This window comes from Pholcus phalangioides, unplaced genomic scaffold (assembly GCF_987345545.1).
Source record: "Pholcus phalangioides strain wild (caught in Gottingen) unplaced genomic scaffold, Ppha-v1.0 ptg000015l_1, whole genome shotgun sequence".
Lineage (NCBI taxonomy): Eukaryota > Metazoa > Arthropoda > Arachnida > Araneae > Pholcidae > Pholcus > Pholcus phalangioides.
In genome coordinates, this window is record NW_028301608.1 from 97203806 (window position 1) to 97226571 (window position 22766).

The 22766-nt window shown below is 35.7% G+C and overlaps 1 protein-coding gene across 1 annotated transcript in view; it reads left to right on the forward strand.

Moving 5' to 3' along the window:
- Positions 1 to 13345, forward strand: part of LOC149077128 (pre-mRNA splicing regulator USH1G-like) — a 50539-nt gene extending 37194 nt beyond the window's left edge. The window contains exon 2 of the mRNA XM_089244861.1: positions 11670 to 13345. Coding sequence (XP_089100987.1) covers positions 11670 to 13014 — 1345 coding nt within the window. The 3' untranslated portion in view covers positions 13015 to 13345. The remainder of the gene's footprint in view (positions 1 to 11669) is intronic.
- The last annotated feature ends 9421 nt before the right edge of the window (positions 13346 to 22766 follow it).

Sequence of the window (22766 nt, forward strand, 5' to 3'; positions counted from 1 at the left end):
CGTATTACTTACATATTGCGTATTACGTATTACTTACATATATAAATATTTCATTTTAAAATTTTGAATCATAAATATTTTAAATTGAAAAATTTGATTTAAAAATTATAGTTCAAAACCTTGATTAAAATTATCTAAATTGATTTAAAATATACTATTTTAAAATATTGATTTGAATTTTGATTCGAAAAAAAACATTTAAATATCGGTTTGAAATTTTATTAAAAATTTTTATTTCAGAATTTCATTTCAAAATATTGATTAAAAAATTTTATTTTAAAGTAGTAGTATAAAATTTGGTTCAAAAAGGGTGACAAGAATTTGATTTTAAAATTCTATTTGTGGAGAAAGGAATTTTGGTTGTTTCCATTTTTGAAAATTAGTGATTTTCCGAAATTTACTGTGCAAACAATTTGCAATACACAAGAGCAGTGAAGTTGACAATAAAATTTCATAATATTTATTCTTCTATGAGAAACCCATCGATTACAATAATTATGAAATTAATAAAAATACCCAAATATTTATAGCCAAGTCAAATTTATTTGGTATTTTTATTCACCAAAACGTTTCTTTTCCACTATATTGTACAGCTGTATCTTTTTATTTCATAAATATCCCTAACACTTTGGAAATTCTTCGCACGTGGTCACTGCATAAAAGGTCACTAAAAATAAAATCCACGGAAAAAAGTTCACTTTTTCACCCCTTTGAAAATTCAAGCGTATTTTCGCAAATCCCCCTGAAGCTTCAGTTCGTGCTTGAAATTATAATTTTTTGAAAACCAATTCCCTCGGGTTTTTAAAGAAGGAAAAAAAAGATTAATTTTTTTTTCAATGCTCAGGAAGAGCAGTTATTATTCAATTCAAATTCTTTGAAGAAATGGCTCATTAGCATGACTGTCCGTTTCTCTGGTTCAAGAACTGGTCCTTCTTCTTTGGGACTTCAAACCCTGACGGTATTCCATGGAATGCAAATGCCTGGTAGGGCTTCTAATCTATTAACCCAGGAGTAGGGGGGATCTTCAACATATTGACCGCGCGGGCCCTTGAAGCTTTTTGCAGTGGCCCGTCGACGAGAAGCAAAGTATTACAGAATTGGTGAAAAACAACTAATTTAAAAATTACTTTTGGAAAAAAAATTCAGATTCTAGAGAAATAATTTCAGATTTAAAGAGAAATAATTTCAGATTTAAAGAGAAATAATTTCAGATTTAAAGAGAAATAATTTCAGATTTATGAAGAAATAGTTTCAGATTCAATGAGAAATAATTTCTCCAAGATTAATAAGAAATAATTTCAGAATTAATAAGAAATAATTTCAGAATTAATAAGAAATGATACCGTAATTATTGAAATAAATTTCTGAATTTTTGGAGAAAATTATTTTGCAATTCATGGGGAAATTCATAATTAATGGAAAATATTTCCATAATAAATGAAAGTTGAGGGCATATTCTTTGATAGAAATTTTAGATTATTTTTAAATAATTTTTGACAGTTTTTAAATAATTTTTGACAGTTTTAAATAATTTTTGACAAATTTTGAATAATTTTTAACAGTTTCCAATTATTTTTCGATAGAATTTTAGACTATCTTTAAATTATTTTTTTCATAGAAATTTAAGATTATTTTTAAATGATTTTTCGTTGGATTTTTACATAATATTTTTGCTTTTATTAACTTCATTTTCGACGATATTCGGAATTATTCTCTGATAGAAATTCCTGGTTTGACTTTGATAAAGAATTTAATTTATTCTTCGATGGAAAATTCTTGGTGATTCGCTCTGATAGAAATTCTGAATTATTCTTTGATAGAAATTCTTGTTAATTCTTGAATTCACTTTGATAGAAATTCTTGTTAATTCTTGAATTCACTTTGATAGAAATTCTTGTTAATTCTTGAATTCACTTTGATAGAAATTCTTGTTAATTCTTGAATTCACTTTGATAGAAATTCTTGTTAATTCTTGAATTCACTTTGATAGAAATTCTTGTTAATTCTTGAATTCACTTTGATAGAAATTCTTGTTAATTCTTGAATTCACTTTGATAGAAATACTTGTTAATTCTTGAATTCACTTTGATAGAAATTCTTGTTAATTCTTGAATTCACTTTGATAGAAATTCTTGTTAATTCTTGAATTCACTTTGATAGAAATTCTTGTTAATTCTTGAATTCACTTTGATAGAAATTCTTGTTAATTCTTGAATTCACTTTGATAGAAATTCTTGTTAATTCTTGAATTCACTTTGATAGAAATTCTTGTTAATTCTTGAATTCACTTTGATAGAAATTCTTGTTAATTCTTGAATTCACTTTGATAGAAATTCTTGTTAATTCTTGAATTCACTTTGATAGAAATTCTTGTTAATTCTTGAATTCACTTTGATAGAAATTCTTGTTAATTCTTGAATTCACTTTGATAGAAATTCTTGTTAATTCTTGAATTCACTTTGATAGAAATTCTTGTTAATTCTTGAATTCACTTTGATAGAAATTCTTGTTAATTCTTGAATTCACTTTGATAGAAATTCTTGTTAATTCTTGAATTCACTTTGATAGAAATTCTTGTTAATTCTTGAATTCACTTTGATAGAAATTCTTGTTAATTCTTGAATTCACTTTGATAGAAATTCTTGTTAATTCTTGAATTCACTTTGATAGAAATCAAAATTATTTTTCTATAGAACTGAATGATTTTTTGAAAGAAAAATCTAAATTATTCTTTGCCATAATTTCTGAAAAATTCTGAAATACTTTCTGATATAAATCCTGGAAAAATTTTGAATTTATCATTAGCCTTTCCTAATGAGGCTTTCTTTCTTTCAAACCAAGTACAACTCAGGTCTATCTCCATGGTCTATTTTGCATAACTACCGAATAGTAGGCCTATCAATATTATGAAGAGTTGACGCACACTGCCAGGGGTTCCCAAATCGTTGAATGATCCCTGGCGATGACTTTTAGTGTCCCAACATTGATAATTCTAAAATACAGGGTATAGGCCTACAAAAAAATTCCAGGCTGAGGCCCTGTCAACCTCCTTCTCGTAGAAGCTATGGATTTCAGTTTGATCAAAACATATTGTAATATTCAAGAGAAAAATCCGAAGAATTTCCAATTTTTCCGTGTCATCATCATCATCATCATCATCACGTGCGAGAATCTCCCATCAAGGTAATGGAAATCGTGCCAAGGCTCTTTCGACACCGAATGGCAACGCGGTCACAAAAACAAAACGGTTATTATTATTATTATTATTATTATTTTTGGTGGTCGGTTGAATAATCAGGAAAATTGGAAATAATAATAATAAAACAAAAACACTGGCAGCGAATGTCGGGGGGAAAAAAATGTATATATAAAAAATTACGGTGTTGTCTCACGGAAGACGAGCACCGACATCGTCATCACTAGTGATTTCGTAAAGGTGACAGACACAATAGTGGTGATCATAACCCATCGCTTGATTTCTGTGTCACTGTTTGTTTTTTTGAGGGGGTTTTCGCTTTTCATAGAAAAAAAAAGGGCATTTGCAATTCGATGCCGTTTTGTTCCGTTGACACGTTATTTGAGTGAGATCGTCGATTTCAAAATACGTAGAGAAATCGTATAATAGTGGAATGTGTGTTTAAATTGATTTGGACGTGCCAAATATACAGGCTGTCTCATAAATTTGGACGGATTTTGAAAATCGTAAAAATCTGAAATAACTGTTGTAACAGGATGCAGTTTGCGCCCTTAGGACATGTAAGATTCGGAATTGAATTTTTTCGATTTATGGAAAATTCACCGACAGCAATTCAATGCCACACATATGGGAAAATTTACTGACTGAAAAATCAATGCTGGGAAACTCCACCAAGTTTTTCACCAGTGAGTGAATGAACATGTGGGCGAGAAAGTGAGTGAATAGGTAAGCGTGTGATTGAGCAAGTGAGTGAATAGGTGAGCGTGTGATTGAGCAAGTGAGTGAATAGGTGAGCGTGTGATTGAGCAAGTGAGTGAATGTATGAGCGAGTGATTGAGCAAGTGAGTGAATGTGCGAGCATGTAATTGAGCAAGTGAGTGAATGTATGAGCGAGTGATTGAGCAAGTGAGTGAACGCGCGAGCGAGTGATATTGAGCAAGTGAGTGAATGTGTGAGCGTGCGATTCAGCAAGTGAGTGAATGTGTGAGCGTGCGATTCAGCAAGTGAGTGAATGTGTGAGCGAGTGATTGAATGTGTGAGCGAGTGGTATTGAACAAGTGAGTGAATGTGTGAGCGAGTGGTATTGAGCAAGTGAGCGAATGTGTGAATGTGTAATTAACCGAATGAGTTGGTGAATAGCTATCGAATATGTTCTTGAGTGACCGAGTAAATGAGTAACTTGATGACTGACTGAGTAACTTTATGAGTGTGACTGAGTGAGCAGTACATTTATGAGCGATCGAGCAGTTTTACCGAGCGAGTAACTTTATGAGCGATCGAGTGAAAGAGTAACCGCATGTGAGTGATCGACCGAGTGAGAGTGTGCGTGACTGTATGATTAACCGAGTGAGTGACCGTATGAACAACTAAGTGATTGAATGAGTGGCTGTCTGAATGATGGTGTGAGTGAGCAAGTCAGTGACAGTGTGAGTGACCAAGTAAAGGGGTAAGTGGCAGAGTGAGTCACTGTATGGGGAGTGCTAGTACGAATGTCCGAATGAGTGAGCGATTGCACGAGTTACCGTGTGAGAGACTCAATCACTCACTTTGTCGATGAATGGTTTGTCGTTGAATTGCCCTAGCGGTGAATTTTCTCAGTGGTAAATTTGCCTTTCGGTGAATTGTTTCTTTCGCAGTTCATTAGATAGCATTGCTACCCCTACACCACATTTACTAGTATTGTGGGCAGAATGTCCTCTATAATTCGAGCACATTCTCGCTGTTAGATGGCTGTAGCTTCTGCTGCTATCAATGGAGCTTCATCGCAGGCACCAACATTTCCCGGGGGGGGGGGGGTGTGGTCCAGGCATGAGCCTCCACAAGGACGGAGCTGACAGAGCTCTAGCCCTGGGTCCCGGGACAACTCTCATCATTTTTTTTGCTTTTTCACGCTATAAATTAACCATAGAAGGGCCCGTGACAAGCATAACCATAGGGACCCGCAAAATACCCAAGAGTAGGGGGCCCTTCTCCAGGATGTGAGGTCATGGTACCAGGACTAAAAGTTGAGAGCCCATGATAGACCCCGGTATTTCTGGGTACGGGGAGTCCTCAACGGGAAGGTATTTGAGAATCGCTGATCTCAAAGCCGCTTGAAAGTTCTCTCTTCTGTTAATGCAGCTTTGGCTGATCTAGATGTTTTCCATCAACATGACACTAAACAGAGTCACCTATCGGCAAAATTATCAACTAATTTTTCCTTGTGTTGGGTAAAAAAAATCCAACTCTCAAGTCTGTAGGTACAAACCGCAACCGGTACGTTGAATTTTTATATTTTTTCTGATTTTTTGAGATTCATTTGAGTTTATGGGGTTGGGGGGGGGGGGGGAGGGCACACATTCTATATGCCATACTATAATTACGTAAAATTCGAACAATATTTTCAGTTGGAATGTTTTAAATGATTGTATATATCTTTTTATAAAGTCATTTTTTCGGTAATTTAAATTTTTTTCAAAAATTTTTTTGAAAAATTTAAACAGTTGATGTATATATATAACACATTTTGATTCGGTTCCATTTAATATTCGTGATTGCTGACACAAAATAATCATGATGCATTATTATCGATGTATTTTTGTAATTTGTTTGAATACTTTTTGTAAGAATTTTGAACAACTTATAAAACTTTTCTGAATGATTGGAACTTTCCAATAATAGCCTACTTTCACTATTTCAACCAGTTTGTAATGCAAAATTTTTTACGAATTTATGTATTATTATTATTTAAAAATGATTATTACTTTAATTACTTAATAACTTTTACTTTATAAATAATAATTACTCCTTATTTTTTTTATAAATTATTAATTTTTAAATAATATATTGAACTAAAATCTCTCATGAGATTTTTCTTTGATCAAAATCAACCCTTTTTGAATGAATAAATTTCAAATAATCAAATAACTTTCGTAAATAATTTTTTTATTAAAACAAGTTTTCGAAATGTATTTTAAATTAGTTTTTTTAATATTTTGGCAATTTTTTTGAAAGAAGAAATTTTTTTTTGAATAGAAATTTCAAATAGTTCTATGATAGACATTCTGAATCATTTTTAAATAAAAATTATGAATAATTTTGCAATAAAAACTTCGAATAATTAAAATAAATTCGAATAATTAACTAAAAATATTCTTTTTGATAACAATTCTTTTTTGATAGAAACTTCGAATAATTATTTGATAGATTTCTGATTCATCTTTTGATATAAATTCTCAATAATTCTGAATTATTCTTTGACATAAATTCTTAATAATTCTGAATTGTTGAATTCTTAATTAGTGTCTTTGAAGAAGTTCTGAATCGGTGCCTTTGATAGAAATTTTGAATTAGTGTCTTTGATAGAAATTTTGAATTAGTGTCTTTGATAGAAATTTTGAATTAGTGTCTTTGATATAGAAATTCTGAATTAATGTCTTTCATAGAAATTCTGAATTAATGTCTTTCATAGAAATTCTGAATTAATGCCTTTCATAGAAATTCTGAATAATTGTTTGATAGAAGTTCTCAATTATTATGAATTATTGTTTGACACAAATTCTTAATAATTCTGAATTATTGATAGAAATTCTGAATTGTCGGTAGAAATTCTGAATTAGTGTCTTTGAAGAAGTTCTGAATCATTGTCTTTGAAGAAGTTCTGAATCACTGTCTTTGAAGAAGTTCTGAATCACTGTCTTTGAAGAAGTTCTGAATCACTGTCTTTGAAGAAGTTCTGAACATTGTCTTTGAAGAAGTTCTGAATCATTGTCTTTGAAGAAGTTCTGAATCATTGTCTTTGATAGAAATTCTAAACTAATGTCTTTGATTGAAATTCTAAAATAATGTCTTTGATTGAAATTCTAAAATAATGTCTTTGATTGAAATTCTAAACTAATGTCTTTGATAGAAATTCTGAATAATTGTTGATAAAAAAAGTTCTCAATTATTTTGAATTATTCTTTAATAAAAATTCCAAATTGTTTTTTGACAAACGTTTTGAATTATTCCTAATTATTTTTAAATGGAAAATTTAAACCATTTTGCGATAGAAAATTCTTGGCAGCAACCCATTGTCAAAAGAAAATTCTAGATATATTTTGATGGAAATTTATAAACATTTCCCTTGAAAAAAATTGAATAAATTTTAAAATTTACATCAAGAAAAATTAATATTTGAATAGGAGTCAAATTCAAAATTTTTCTCCGCCATTTATAACATCATAATCTTTTTATTGAACTCCTGATGCTCCTTAATTATTACTCCTGGGGCCACAGTTTAGGCCACACTTCGGTGCTTTTAATGTGGGTATTTTTTTCATTTCTTGTGCATATTTCTCATTTTTAGGGAACCTCAGCATTTTTAAATGCATTTTTCTTTTCATTTCACCTATATTTTTCAATATACTTTATACGTGCCCATAAGGGCATATTGAAGTAAGTTTTAAAGCATATTTTTATTTCATGCATTTTTTGCATATTTTTATTTTATGCATTTTTTTTGCATATTTTTATTTTACGCATTTTTTTGCATATTTTTATGCAAAATTTCGCTCGTGGTAGCTTCCAGTAGATGACCGGCCTTAGTGTATATTTGAACGTTTTCTAGTGTATATTTGAATGTTTTTTAGTGTATATTTGAATGTTTTTAGTGCATTTGTTTTTCAATGCAATGTTTAGTGCAATTTTTTTTTTTAGTGCAATGTTTTTCAGCATTTTTAGTGCAATTTCAGCATTTTTAGTGCAATTTCAGCATTTTTAGTGCATATAATCTAGGTTCTAGTTATAGCTAAAACTATCAGCTCTGTTAAAAAAATACTAAATAGCTTTGTTTTGTAAAAAAAAATGCTATATAGCTCTATGGCTGCATACTTTATTTACTGCTCAATCCGATTAAATGGACATAATAAACCGGTGCCTCGATCGCATTATAACTGGTCTTTCTCTTATTGCATGCAATTCGACACAGACACAGTTATAGATCATCTCTCTCTAGCAGTAAAACGGGAACTCAATGATTATAATGAGGAATGGACGGCCTCTTTTTTTTTTTTTTGGTATCAAAGTACTTTGAACTCGCAAGGTCCCGAACAACAAAAAAATTGACCTCAGAAGGAAACTCGTCTTAGTAGTAACTATAAGTGAGAGTGATCGAAAGTCAAGTCCATTGAAAAAGGAAAGAAAAAAGATCCGATGGGAGAAGAAAGAAAAAGATTCTCACGGAACCAGTTTCGGTCCATCCCTCAGGTAATCGTTAATTCCGGGCAAATGGACGTACAAGAATGGACTGGACGGATGAGAGAAAAAAAAAATACAGCGAAACCTCATTTACACGTCGCTCAGTTATACGACTTTAACATTTATACGACGTTTGGCTTCGGTCGCAATCGGTTTATATGCATGTTTTAATGTTAAAATAGTTCATTTATTCGGCGCGTTGAATCTTGGTTATTCGAGTTTTCACTCCGATTCGAACCCCCAATCAAATGCACGCAATCTCTGTGCACCAGGGTTCTGTGCCATTTTTGATTAAATTCTGGTGTTGCACGGGACTGCGCTACAAATTATCATGGGTGTTCGAACACCCCCGGCCCCGACACCACTGTTTACAGATCACTTAAATGAATCGCGGTATATTTACAAATCACTTGAATAACCCGCGACACAGTTCCACATCACTCAAGCTGCCTGATACACATTTCCAGATCACATAAGTGATATGCGGCACATTTACAAATCCCTTGACTGGCCCACGACACGTTTCAAATCAGTGAAGTGGCCCGCATTCTCCTAAAGGTTGAGCACCCTTGATTTAAAGCATAGCTTCCCAAAATTTTTGTTCCATCAACCCTTCAGAATTTTTTCTCTCTCATCGCTCCCTGGACCTTTCCATAGATCCCAGGGGGCGATATTGCCCACTATAGAAAACACTGATTTAAAAGATACGGGTCTGCCAATAAGGCCGGGATTACACTATAAACGTTTTGTAAAAGTGCTTTTATAAAACTTGAAAAATACAACCAATTAGCTAATCGATTACATTCGACCGAATGTAACCAATAAGCTTATTGGTTGATTTTTCAAGTTTTATAAAAGTCTTTTATACCGTAATCCTGCTGTAAGCGATTTGAAATTTCAAAATTCAATTCTCCTTCCCCACTCTCAAGTACGATTGAATTGATGTTTTATAAAGTAACAAAATTGGAGATACAATTAAAAGCGTTGAATTTTATAGTATTTTGTATGTTTATTGGAAGAGGGTGTAGGCCATTTTTATAACGAAGTTTTGAGAATGCGACATTTATACGATGTTGTGAACCGGCCACCCCTGAAAGTCGTATAAACGGGATTCCACAGAAAAAACTGGTTAAACTCTTATCTTGAAACAAATCGCCAAATTGCTTTGCTTATCATCATCTCTATTTCGTAGTCCAAAGGACCCACCGAGCCGTTAGCGGATTTCTTTCTTTTCCGACTTACGATCTTGACCCACCTTGCATGTGTCTTAAGGACCACTTGTTCTGGAAGGGTCACTCGATGATTAAAATGTTCTCGTTACCTTAAGTAATGCTTAACGAGTGCATTTTTGATGAGATAACGAGGAGCGGCCATGTTGTTTTTTTTTTCCCCTTCAACCCGTTGTTATTGTTATCATTATTATTCTCAGAGTTATCCGATCTGGTTCAATTATGATTGCTGATGACAATGGTGTCGGAATTGTTGTGAAGGAATCTTATTATGCTCGGTAATTATTTTGGTTTTGAAAGTGGAAAATTATGCTTTATTAACGGTTTTTTTTTAGGGTCGGGGAATTCTTATTTGACTCGTGTGGCGTTCCTGATGACGTGAAGTACAGTCAGATTTGGTTATAACGAAATTGAAGATTCCTCGAAATTTTGACGTTATAACCGATGTTCAGTTTTTAAGACAATTTTTGAGGGGTGGGGGAAAAATAATCACTTATACAATCAAATGGTGCGCATAAAGTTGACTATATTTGATTTAAAAAAGTAACAAAGAAGAAATTGGAATTATATAATTACTTGATATTTTAGACCATATGTGCTCATCTCCGTGGCCCTCGTGGTCATCTGACGTGACCAACGATTTAAAACCTAATTCTGTAGAAATGAACCAAGCGACATATTTACGAATCACTCAAGTGGCCAGCAGCACACTTTCAGATTACCCAAGTGTCCCACCGCACATTCCCAGATCACTTAAGTGGTCCGCGACACATTTTCTAATCAATGAAGTGGCCCACACTCTACTTAAAAGTTGAACATCCTCTTGTTTTAGATGCTCTACGACATTAGTTTTCCAAACTTTTTGTTCCACGCCCCCTTCTTCAGAATTTTTTTTATCTCGTCATTCCCCCTCCCCCAAAGCAACCCACAGAATCATTTGTTATACCCGTAACTTCTATCTTCCCCTGGACCATTCCATCGCCCCCAGGAGGGCCGATATTGCCCACTTTGAAAAAACACTGCTCTACGATATGCCCAATTCTTGCTAAAATGCTGTCATTTACCGGCGAAATGGTCGGATAATGCTATTGCTTTTTAACAATCCTTGGTGAGAAATAAATACATTACTTTAACAAATCTGCAGTTATTTAAAATGTATTTCACGACATGGGGGGTATAAAATGAACATGGCAAATATGTGTGGGATGAATATTTATGTCACATACATTAATTGTAACAATTTACAAATTCAGCAAAAATTACCTTCATCTTCCGCTTCTAGTAAAGATTAAGAATTAAATCAAGTTTCGTTGAAAAAACTGGGGAAACGGACAGTTTTATGGGGGGGGGGGGGGGGAGAGCTGTTTCATGGATCAGACCGGTGGTGGGGGGGGGGGGAGGAGCTACGTATAAAGAGCATGAAATCCTATGAGTTTGCACATATATATATAGCAATGAGAAAGCTTTTTTTCCGTATGAAGGTGGCTGGCGTTTATCCGGTGTGGGGAGGGGGCGATCATCTCCCTCAAGATTCCTGTAATATGGAGGAATAGGTGTGTCCCGTATTTTATGAGCAGCAGTAGTAAGAGACAATAATACCCCCTCCCCCCACGACACATCACACTGGATTCAAGTCTTAAAATGTGGGGGGGGGGGGTGGTGCGATGAGACGAGTAAATTTAGAAGACTCCGGTATAGAGCTTAAAAGATTGGTTCATGGCCTGACGTAGACTTGAAGACCCTGAATGTCTGAAAATTTCCTTGTGTGAATGGTACGAAGATAACAAGAACTCAGGGCCCTCACACCTTGGAGCCTACCTCGTAAGCATAAATCTTTAGCTGTGACCCATATTCATTTCTGGCTGGATACCTGTGAGCCTCCTTCATCATAGGAGGCGCCATGCTTTGTCTACGGACAATATTTTTGGTTTATCTTCGATACTTTACATTTTTTCAAGTTCTATTCTTTAATTAATCTTAAAATGTTGTTTATCACAATTCTAATCAGTTCTTACTTTCTCAAATAGGGGAAATCCGGACCGTTGCGACCACTACGGAAACACGGCCCTGCACTGGGCAGCAGCGAACGGCCACATGAACTGCGTATCATTCCTGGTCAATTTCGGAGTGTCGTTGTGGGCCCTGGACAACGACTTCCACACGGCTTCAAACGTGGCCGCTATGAACCACCGGGAAGAGATCCTCCGATACCTCGACGACGTCGTCGCCAGGCAGAGCGCCCTCAACAAGAAACTCGTCCAGAAGCTCAAGGAGAAAGCTATCATCGAGGCCGAGAAGCGAATCAAAACCTACCAGAAGCTCCAGAGGAAAGCCACGAAGAAAGCCGAAAAGGAAGAGAAAGAGATCGAAAAGCAGAGGAAGAGGATCTACGGCACCGAAATGCAACTCAACGGTGTCAACAACAAGTCCGCCAGCCTCACCATAGCCAGTCTGAAACGAGATTCGCGGATCGCGTACGCTTCTCCCAAATACTCGGACATTATCAGCAACGGCGCTGGCACCACCAAGAAAGGTTTGGGAGCCGTTTCCAAGAGGGTTCAACAGAAGAAGCAGACCGTCTTCGTCACCGCCGCGGACTTCAAGGTCCGCGAGAATGAAGCGAACGGTAAGCGATCCGTCCGTTCACTGTCTGGTCTGTTGAGGGATTCCGAAGTCCTATACGTCCCGAAGTTTGACACGCAGAGCACCGCATCCGGCCAACAGTCGAATCACAGACGCCATCTGAAGGACGTCTTCGACAACAAAAGCGAATTATCAAGGGCCATCAGCGAACCGGATTTCATGCATACGACTGATTCCGGATTCGGAGACGAAATCGTCCAAGCCGAGCCCTCCAGTATATTCGAACGTCCAGGGTTTGGTAGCGTGGCATTCCGCAATTCCATGTCTGGGACATTGATGTCGTTACCGTCGACGTCCACAGACGAGAACGATGATGACGACGACGACGATGACGACGCGGCTCAGGACCTGGACGGATCCACAGTGGCCAGCGAGAAGGATTCCGATCCCCAGAACGGATCCGTAGAGGACAGTATCGGCAGCGCAGGGAGCCTTGCCCAAAGGAACCACGTGCCTCCCTGGGAAGACGACGAGGGACACTTTGACGAAGAGGAAGAAGGTGTCGAAGAATCGCCCCTGGTGGTGTTTCTGGCGGCCCACGGCCTCATGGAGTACGTCACTGTACTCGTCAAAGAAAAAATCGACCTAGAATCCTTACTTCTATTGAACGAGGAGGACCTGAAGATGCTCGGGCTGCCCCTGGGTCCCAGACGGAAACTAGCTAAAGCTATCGATTCCAGGCGAATCATCATGGAGACCCCGGGAGACATGCTCGATTCGAAATTGTGACGACACCAGAATTTTCCTGTATTTTCCTTCAGATAGACCTCGTGACCACTTGCAGACCTGCGGCCAGTACCAAAAACGGGACTGCGACGAATAATTTCAGAAGAATATAGATTAGGTATATATAAATAAATATCAATGTGTATACCCACTGCATAATATGTATATCCTGTGAAGACTTGCGTTCCTTATGTTTTAAATATGTATTTTATTGGGCTGGTGTCCCGTATTTCTGTGAATGAATGTCCCGCGAGAGTTTTGTAATGCGTGATTTGTGTGTGTGTATGCATCGAAATGTACATGATATTACGATTAAAAAACATCAACAAACAGATTTTTAATAATTTATAATATCAATGTTTTCCCCTCAGAGACACGTCTTGCAAATGTCCAGTAACAGACAGTGGCGTTATCCTGCCGGTAGTAAATTTTAATCATTTCCAACATCAAATTTTCCCTATTGAGACTGTTCATGTCGGGATCATGCTAGACATTGTACCCCAAGGACAATGGGGTGTGGTCTCACCAATGTACAACTGTAGACAGTGGCGTATCCTGCCGGTAAAATATTAATCAATAGATTTCAATAAAAAAAAATTTCCAACATAAAAATTTTCTCTATAGAAATTGTTCTAGTCGAGATTATACTTGAAATTATACCTTACAGATGATAGGTTGGGGGGGGGGGGGTATTGTCTCGATAATGTCCAGTTGTAGTCAGTGGCGTATCCTGCTGATAAAAATAGATCGAATGAATTTCGATTATTTCTATTAACAAATTTACCATACAGAAATTGTTCAAGTCTAGAAAATGGCACGATTATGCTTCAAATTGTACCTCACAGACGACGGGGGGAAAAGAGGTCAGACACAGAAAGTAGCGTATCTTTGCATAAAATATCAATCACAACGGATTCTAATCCTTTTAATTATCAAATTTCCCCACAAAAATTGCCCCTCACAGACAGTGTTATGCCGCTAGTAAAATATCAACAAATTGATTTTGATAAATCATTACCAAATTTTTTTTATGGAAATTTTTCGTAAAATGATACGATCATGCTTGAAATTGTACTTCACAAATACCCGGGGGGGGGGGGGTCGTTGTCTCGCCAGTGTGCAGTAGTAAACGCTGGCGTACCCTCAGATAATAAATTTTAATTTCAAATATCGCATTTTTCCTACAGAAATTGTTACGATTCTGAATAGGGGTCAAAACGTCTAGTTGTAGATAGTGGAGTATCATGCTGGTAAAAAATATTAACCAACAGATTTTAATAATTTACATTTGCGAAAATTTTCCAACAGAAATTGTTCGATACTGGATTAGGTTTGACATTGTAACTCAGAGACGCTAGGGGCGTTGTCTCGCCAATGTCCAGTAGCATATAGTAGCGTATCCTGTCGGTAAAATATCAATTAATTTACAACGTCCAATGACAAATTTCCCTTATAAAAGATATTCGAGCCTAAATAAAGCTCGAAATTGTACCTCAGAGACACCAGGGGCGTTGTCCCGCCAACGTCCAGTGTCGCATCCTGCCGGTAAATTAAATGTAAAAAAAAAGAAGAAAAAAAATCTCCGATATGTATTGATAAAAAAAGGGCCATATCACGGTCACTAGAGGTCAAGCGACATCAATGTCATGCTCGAGAGGTCCCACTAATTGCTAATTTACTGCCCGACATGATGCACATGCACGTACAAGGCCATCTAAGAGTGGCGGAAAAAATGAATGGAATTCAATCTTTTGTGATGGTCATAAAGAAAAGAGAAGGTCACGCAGATTCATTGATTATGAAATTAATACGCGCTCTTTTACGGTTTGATACCAGTATTCAACTATTGAAAAAAATAAATCGATAATTTTTACTTATTCAATCAGGATAACATCGAAATTGATGATGACGATGATGATGATGCAAATGTTGTAATTAGTATTTCATTTTTCTGTATTGCTTCAAAGTTCATGGGGAGGGAATAGCATCATGGAAGAAGCCATTGAAAATAAGAATGAAGGTGCCTCACCCAAGACTTTGATGCATGATCCGCTTCTATTCTCACGATCTCGATGATTCCGTAGGCTACTAGGATAGTATAGAAGCCATTATAAGCTCTATTATGATTAGAAACTCCTATCATGATAGTTTGAGAAGTTCTTGACAAGATCAGTTATGGAGGATGTTGACCCCTTCTTTTAAATTTCTATTCATATGGGAGGAGGAATGAAGATTTGAATGCAGTTCAACTTCTCTGATTGGTCATCTCCTTTAAAACTATTATTGTTTTTTTATAGTCAAGGATATATTTTCACTAAGGGACAATGGCCGTCTTTGATTCGGAACTATGGTATGAATTTTAAAGGGTCATAGAGCACGGTGATATATATTCTGCAGTGAAAATTCACGAAAAATAAACAAACATGGACATGTACATACTTTATGACCTTCAAGTCCTTCCAGAAGATCAATAATAATTTATAATAAAAAAATTATATTTATGTTAAAGCAACCTGTCCTAATACTCTATCTACATAATCATTTATACATTTACACCTGTAAATGCATCCCGTTTTACCTCTTGTATTCCACGGACTCTTTATGCTAATAAGATGAAGTCCACGGACCCCTTAACGAAATAATATTCAGTAGCCTACATAGCACACACACACACAATGTAAAGATTATGAGTGTTGAGAGTTCGTTGTTTTCTCATCCAAGCTCATGGACCCATGCTTAAGTGTAGTCATGTCCGTTGAAGTCGATTTTTCAAAAATTACATTAATATTTCATTCAATTTAAAATCAAATCAAAAAATTTCGTGACAATCGGTTAATTTTTTTTAATTAAAGAGAAAATTAATGAATTATAGTGTAAATGTTCACGATATATGTGATAAATCCGGATATTATGCATAATCGCTGAGCATTTTGGTAAGTTTGATAAATTTCTTTGAGTTTATCGCTTTTATACCGGTGGTTATGCATAATACCCAAGCGTCGCGTCATTGACAAACATGATAAATCGTATTATATGATATACTATACATGATAATTCACATATGTATTATGTCATTATATCGGGGTACAATCATAAAATTTATTATTATATCGGGGTTCGACTAAATATTCATCACACATACATTTGGAATTTTTTCATGTTTACCAAATTCCCCGATTACACTATGGTATTATGCATAATCACAGATAAAGACGATAAATTTCAAGTATTTATCAAATTTACCAACGTCACTTGGTTATTATGCATGATCGACGGTAAAAGAGATAAATTTATCAAAATTCCCAAGACGATTGGTAAGTATGCATAATAATCGGCTATTATGTATACAAGACCCGATTAATCACATTTACCGTAACATATAAAAGAAAAACATTGTAAACGTGATTTTCTTGGATTGCAGCTTATTCGACATGTTTTAGTAAAATTAACATAGATTTCGCAATTGATCAATGGAAAGTGTTTTTAAAAATACTGAATTCAGATTTCTGGAATTTATATTTTTTTCAAACTTAAAAATAAATCATAGAATTTTACTGAATTTTATGATTTATAATCAAGTTCGAGGTTAATTTTATTAAGATATGTCTAATAAGCATTTCTGCAAAATTTCAGAATTTTTTGGTGCAGTCGTTTTTTTTTCAAATCTTACGGATGAGCTCAAAAACTGCAATCTGAGAAATATCCACGAAAAGACGTGAAAGCCACGGAACCTTTTGCAAAATAATATTAAACTCGTAATAACGTTAAAACAATACGTTAATTGTTTCTCCTCATACAACAATTCATGCACCCTAGAATTATGCTTAGAATTCAATGAGGGAAGCAAAGAAAATTGAAAAAATACGCGCAGTGTCGATTGTCATTGAGGAAATGAGGTAAATGGATTATGGAAAATAAATGAAGCCGAATATACTAACATGGTCGGTTTTTAAATTTCGCATTTTTTTTTCTGTTTACCCATATTCCTATGACAATTTTCCTAGACACATAAACAAGCTGTTGATTGAAATGCGGTCTAGGTGCAGACCATTAAACACAATGAACTCATTAGAAAAAAAAAAAAAGTGAAAATGTACCAATCATTATCTTTTCCTAACGTCAAAGCAGCTTATGACCTTTCATCTCGGCTCGGCTACCGATGCACTCGTCGGTGTGAATAACGAGAGTTTCACCCAAAAAAACGGGCATCGATAACGAGGTTTCAGGCAATTATAACGCGACCTGGATTCCCCACCATTTTCTTATTTACGGTTTCTCCTCCCATAAGAAGGATAGAGGCAGCCTAAATACCCACTGTGATCAATGCCAAGATGATGACCATCATCATTTGTTTTGTGACCGACAACTTACGTTCTCCCAGTGTTTTTTTGAAAAAAAAAAAAACAACACCGTATAATATTCAACACGTATCTATTCAGCTGCTTTCGTTGACATCATGAAGTGCGAGGACACCGAGATCGTGCCTGAAAACAACATACACAATAGGCAAAATCTTCTCACGACATGTCCGTGACACCCATCACCATATCTTACGTAACATTACTTGAATGTATTTCTCGTATTCGGTCATCACCACAATGACCTCGTAAAAAAAGAAATTCCCGAGGTGGAAAAAAAATGCTAAACTGTCCATTCTGGACATGAAGGTCGCTCTCGAAAGAGGCAATGCTCTCCTTCCTGGCTTTTTAACATGCGAAATGTGTAGCTATATTCTCGGACATTACTATTCCATAGATGACACGCACTGTGAGTGTGTCTCTGTTCTGACTCTGTCATTCAGAGTCAAGATCAATCACGACAAGTTGTTTCTTACCAGCAACAAAATGGAGCAATTTCTCTGATTTCTTTGATGAAATTATACATTTTTTTCAGGACAATGGAGCTGTTTGAATATTCACACAGAAACAACATGGAAGAAAACTGAAAAAATAAAAAATAAATAAAAAGAGAAAACACATAATTGTCTATTGTATTTGTATGGTCGAAAATCCGCTCGACGGAACAGATTATTCCTTCAAGAAAGCGAATCAAGAAACCATGACATGACACTTTCCACAGAGAGAGAGGATTATTATATACTTTCCATGTTGAAAAAAAAACCAACCGAAACAAAGAATAAATCACCGTTTACCATATTCAAAATAACTAATTTACATAACAGATACGGGATTGTATACATTTTTCTTGAATATATTACCCACTTTTTGTGTTTAGGACGACAAAATGCGTTTTTATACCGTATAATATGAAGGTAGGTTTTATCAGTAGGAGCTCAAAATAAACACAGAAATGCCGCTTGAGTGGTTCAAGAACTACTTTTTTATTCGAATAATAGAAAGTAGTTTGGATATTATAGCTGGAATTGCTTTTATTTTACGGATATAAAACTGCCGTTGTGAAATATGTGTTTATGGAAGTGTTTTATAGGTCATTATAATTGGGGATTTTGAATGAGATTTTTGAATCGGTAGAAAATCTGTAGATAGTGGCTCGATTATATCGTAACGATATGTCATCAATTTTGTGATAGTTAATACGTGATATCGCCAATTGCTGCCTAAATAATTTCCAATCGAATTACAGTTGAATTAGGAAAAAGAAATTCAGAAAAATATTTTGTATAAACCGACAAATTAGCGATTTTGATGTGTCAAACGTGAAATATATTTAATTCGTATTAAGCCATAACTATAAGAAGTTTGAAAACAGAAAATTTTAACCTTGCGCTAGTTCGTGTGGGCACCTGAATTAATATCCCCCATTGATAAGTCCCCAATAGAGCCACTTTAGCCATCTCTAAATGTTCCGTGGATCCATCAAGTGCTCTAAAACTGTTCCACGTCATTTAAAGACACCTCCTATAAATGTACCACATACCGCTTATGTGATCTGTGAATGTGCCACGAGCCTATTCGAGTGGTATGAAAATGTGCAAACTGGCCGCCTAAATGTTTTGGAATTGTGAAACTTAAGCTATCTGTAAATGAGCCGCTTAGTTCATTTTTACAAAATTAGGTTTAGGGTGCCTTGCCACATTAGATAACTCCGAGGGTTTAACATACATGTACTAGAGGGTGGGTCGCAATGAATTTCTGAGAAATTTTCAGTCCTTAGCCTTCAAATAAACAGGAATTTATTCTAACAAAGGTATTTCCCTGATATTTAAATTTTGTTAAAGTATCTTTTGCATCAAAAAAAAAAAATATATATATATATATTTGAGCGTGTGGAGGGACTCATGCCCCCCCCCCCCCGCGAACGACCCTGATGTACGTTAGGAGGAGGGGGGGGGCAGAAATGCCAAAATTTCACTGACAAAGGATGAGGAGGGATCAAAAATGGCTAAAAATTTGCTGACGTAATACTTTAATGCAACCCCCCCCCCCAAATTCTCAGATATTAAAGGTCAAACACATTTTTAGCCAATGAAAAACAATGATTTTGTTCTCGTCTTTGAAAAAAAAAATGTAGGGGCAGAGAGGAATTCTCTCTCTCTCTCTCGGAAGTTATGTTGGATGAAAAATAACATAGGAAGAATAGGGAGAAAATTGGGACTTATGCATCGTGCCTGCCGTATTAGTGGAACGGTCGCAACAACGCATAGTCGACGAGCGTCGACTGTACACACTGTCCCAAATTGTTTGCTCAGAGGACATCTTTGCAACCGTTCACAAAAAAAAAAAAATTTAATGATGTGCAGTTACGCAAAATGTCCTGAATTTTTCAACGGGATGTATATTAATCCCTTTGCTCCACAGAAGTTACATTACGTCAGCCTTTTTTCAAGTTAAGACCTGTGGCACGCATGTGTACAAAACTCAGATGGTCCTAGCAGTTCCGTCTTAACGCATGGGCCCACCGGGGCACGGCCCGAGGACCTCACAAAAATGAGAAATGGTTGAAATTTTCCAGGTAGGGCTTCAGAAAAATCACTTGGCCCGGTGTTCGTGATGCTCTTAAGACGGCTCTGGTTGAGATATTACTTACTTTCTCCTTTTCAAAGGGTATTTCAGTATACACTAAACATATATCAATCTACAAAACTCAGGTGTGGAAGAGGATACATGAATATAAATAAATATGTATATAGAAATAAACTTTTTTATAAAATTTTAGCACATAGGGTCTTTATGTGCTAAAATTTTCAATTGGCGAAATGTAAATGCGGCTTTGAGGTGTCACACACACACATTTACAAACAATAGCATATTTTTAAATGTAATATTTATCGAGATATATGACAAGTTTTCAGAATATATCGCCAATGATTGTGGGTGTAGTTATTCTTAATGAAACCCCCGAAACTTTTCTCCAACTCCCAATCCCATCTCGTCTGTAATCACCACAAAATTTGTTAATCGTGACAGTACCCAATTGTCCGGGGAAAATATGTTGTAAAACTTTTGTGTGTGTTTTTTTTCTTTTTTGACACAAAATAAAGTGTTCCAGACTCTACCACGAAGCTGGGCTGGAAGAAATCTCGGCAACGGGATAAGTACAAAGGCAGAGTTCTGGCGTTCATTCATTCTGGGTGTAGTTCCCAAATAGTGAAACGTAAATTAAATTCAAAGTTGTAAACATCCTGTAATTGTCAAATTAAACTAATTTGTTATGAATAAAGAAAATAAAATATTTCAGTTCCGTTCTATTTGTGTACAGTTTATGGAAATGGCACCTTTTGAAAACTTTTCAACACAGTGAGAATTTGCCAAAACATTGTAATTTTATATGTTTAAATATATCGTTAAATACTGCATTTGAAAATATGGATTTTTGAAAATAACTTTTTAAAGCAGGTTCCACATTTTACTGATTATTTTAGCACATAGAGATTGCAGAAAAAGTCAGTTTACTTTTTATATATTCGATTCCCTCGAACAAATTTAGACATTTTAAGTAACTGCTCGTCATTTGAAAACTTTGTAATTGAAAATACGTTTACGAAATCAACATGATACACGTGATATACATTACCAATATACATGCTGTGTAAACAATGTGGGACAGCCTGTACGTTGAAACGGGGGATGCGACTTCCCGCTACATTTTACCTGATATCTATACTGCCGTCTTAACGCATGAGCCAACCCGGGCACCGTCAGGGAGCCTCAGAGAAATGGGAATTGGTTGTGTTTTTCGAGACTGTCAGGTAGGACTCAGAAAAAACACTTGGCCCGGGGCCCATGATGCTCTTAAGACAGCACTCATGGAGATATAACGTCCAACAGCAATAATTTAAACAATAAATGCTTCTAATATACACCAGTAGTAAACATTTATCTGACTTTATTGAAATTCCAGAACACAGTAAAAATGTATAAAGGGAATCTCCACACACATACAACCTATACATCTAAGAGAAAGATCTATAAAACTTCAAGAATTTATTCTTATAACATTCATCTTTATACAAAGACTAGCTTACTTCAATCATGCAGTTATAACATGGTAAAAAAAAAGTGTTTTCTCTCATGCACAAAAAAACACTTGAAAAAATAATTTTCTGTTGCAAGGTTCAATAATTTGATTTGAATCAAAGAAAAATGCCTTTTGAAGGAAAAATAAAACAATGCAAAATTCACAAAACAGTAAACTATGATTATAAACAGCTCAGTAACTAATTTTTTTCTTTTTATCCACTGATAGCATCCCAAAAATGCCAGCAAATACTGAATCGTACATAGTAGTACTACATGCCTGATGATATTTTACTAACACCACCAATGCCATTGAAGAACATTTCCATTCAAGTGTGTATTTACATGAATCTGTCCTCTGTTTTACAAATAATTTATTGCAGTTCGAAAGTGCTTTTGATGGCGATATTTACCGGAGAAATTGTAACTTCAACTCAACATCGGAGCCGAGCGATCATTCGTTATCACTTTACGTAACTTGATAGAAGCAAATATATTTCTGTGAAAGTAAAATAATTTATTTAGAGCTGTTTTGGTATAAAGTACGAAAAGCCTAGAATAATAAATTATAAAATTCAGTAGGAGACTCAGGGTGGGGCGTATTTACGGGAGGGGGGGCCCCACGGCGGAAAGTTCAGAGGGGTGCCAAATTTGAGGAATGAGTGAACAACATTAGTAGAATGGGAGGAGCGCGGCAATACGTGTATAATACTCAATAAATCCCATGGCCCCCACTGGGGGATGGGCTAACAGTGATCCAGCCCTGCAGCCCGGGATGATTTCATTTTTTTTTGTCCTTTCGTCCTTTAAATTCACTATAGAGGGGGGGGGCCCGTAAAAAGTCCAGTCTGGGGGTAATGGCCTTTAAGATGTTCATGGTTCCCTAACAATATGCCCCAAACATGTTTATGCCTTTACAATGTTTTTTTCTTGCAACTTCTTCAATGCCTTAACAGCATCATGGGCCCCGGGGCCAAGTGGTTTTTCTGAGGCCCTACCTAGTAAATTCTAGAAAATTTCAACCGGATCTGATTTCTGTGAGGCCCTTCTTCTCTTGAGGCCCCCCGGGTCGTACCCGGGTAGGCCCATGAGTTAAGACGGCACTGGGGAGGCAACGATACCATCGGTGGAATGCGGGGAAGAGTGCAGTGATTCATGTTTATATTGCTGAAAATAAAGTAAAAAATAAATTGCAATTATTATAAATATCCATCATGCAAAGTTTAATGAGTGGGTGGGAAAAATACCTGAAATAAAGTAAAAATTATTAGAACTATCAATGACGTAACCATAGGCGTACGCAGAATTTTCTCGAAA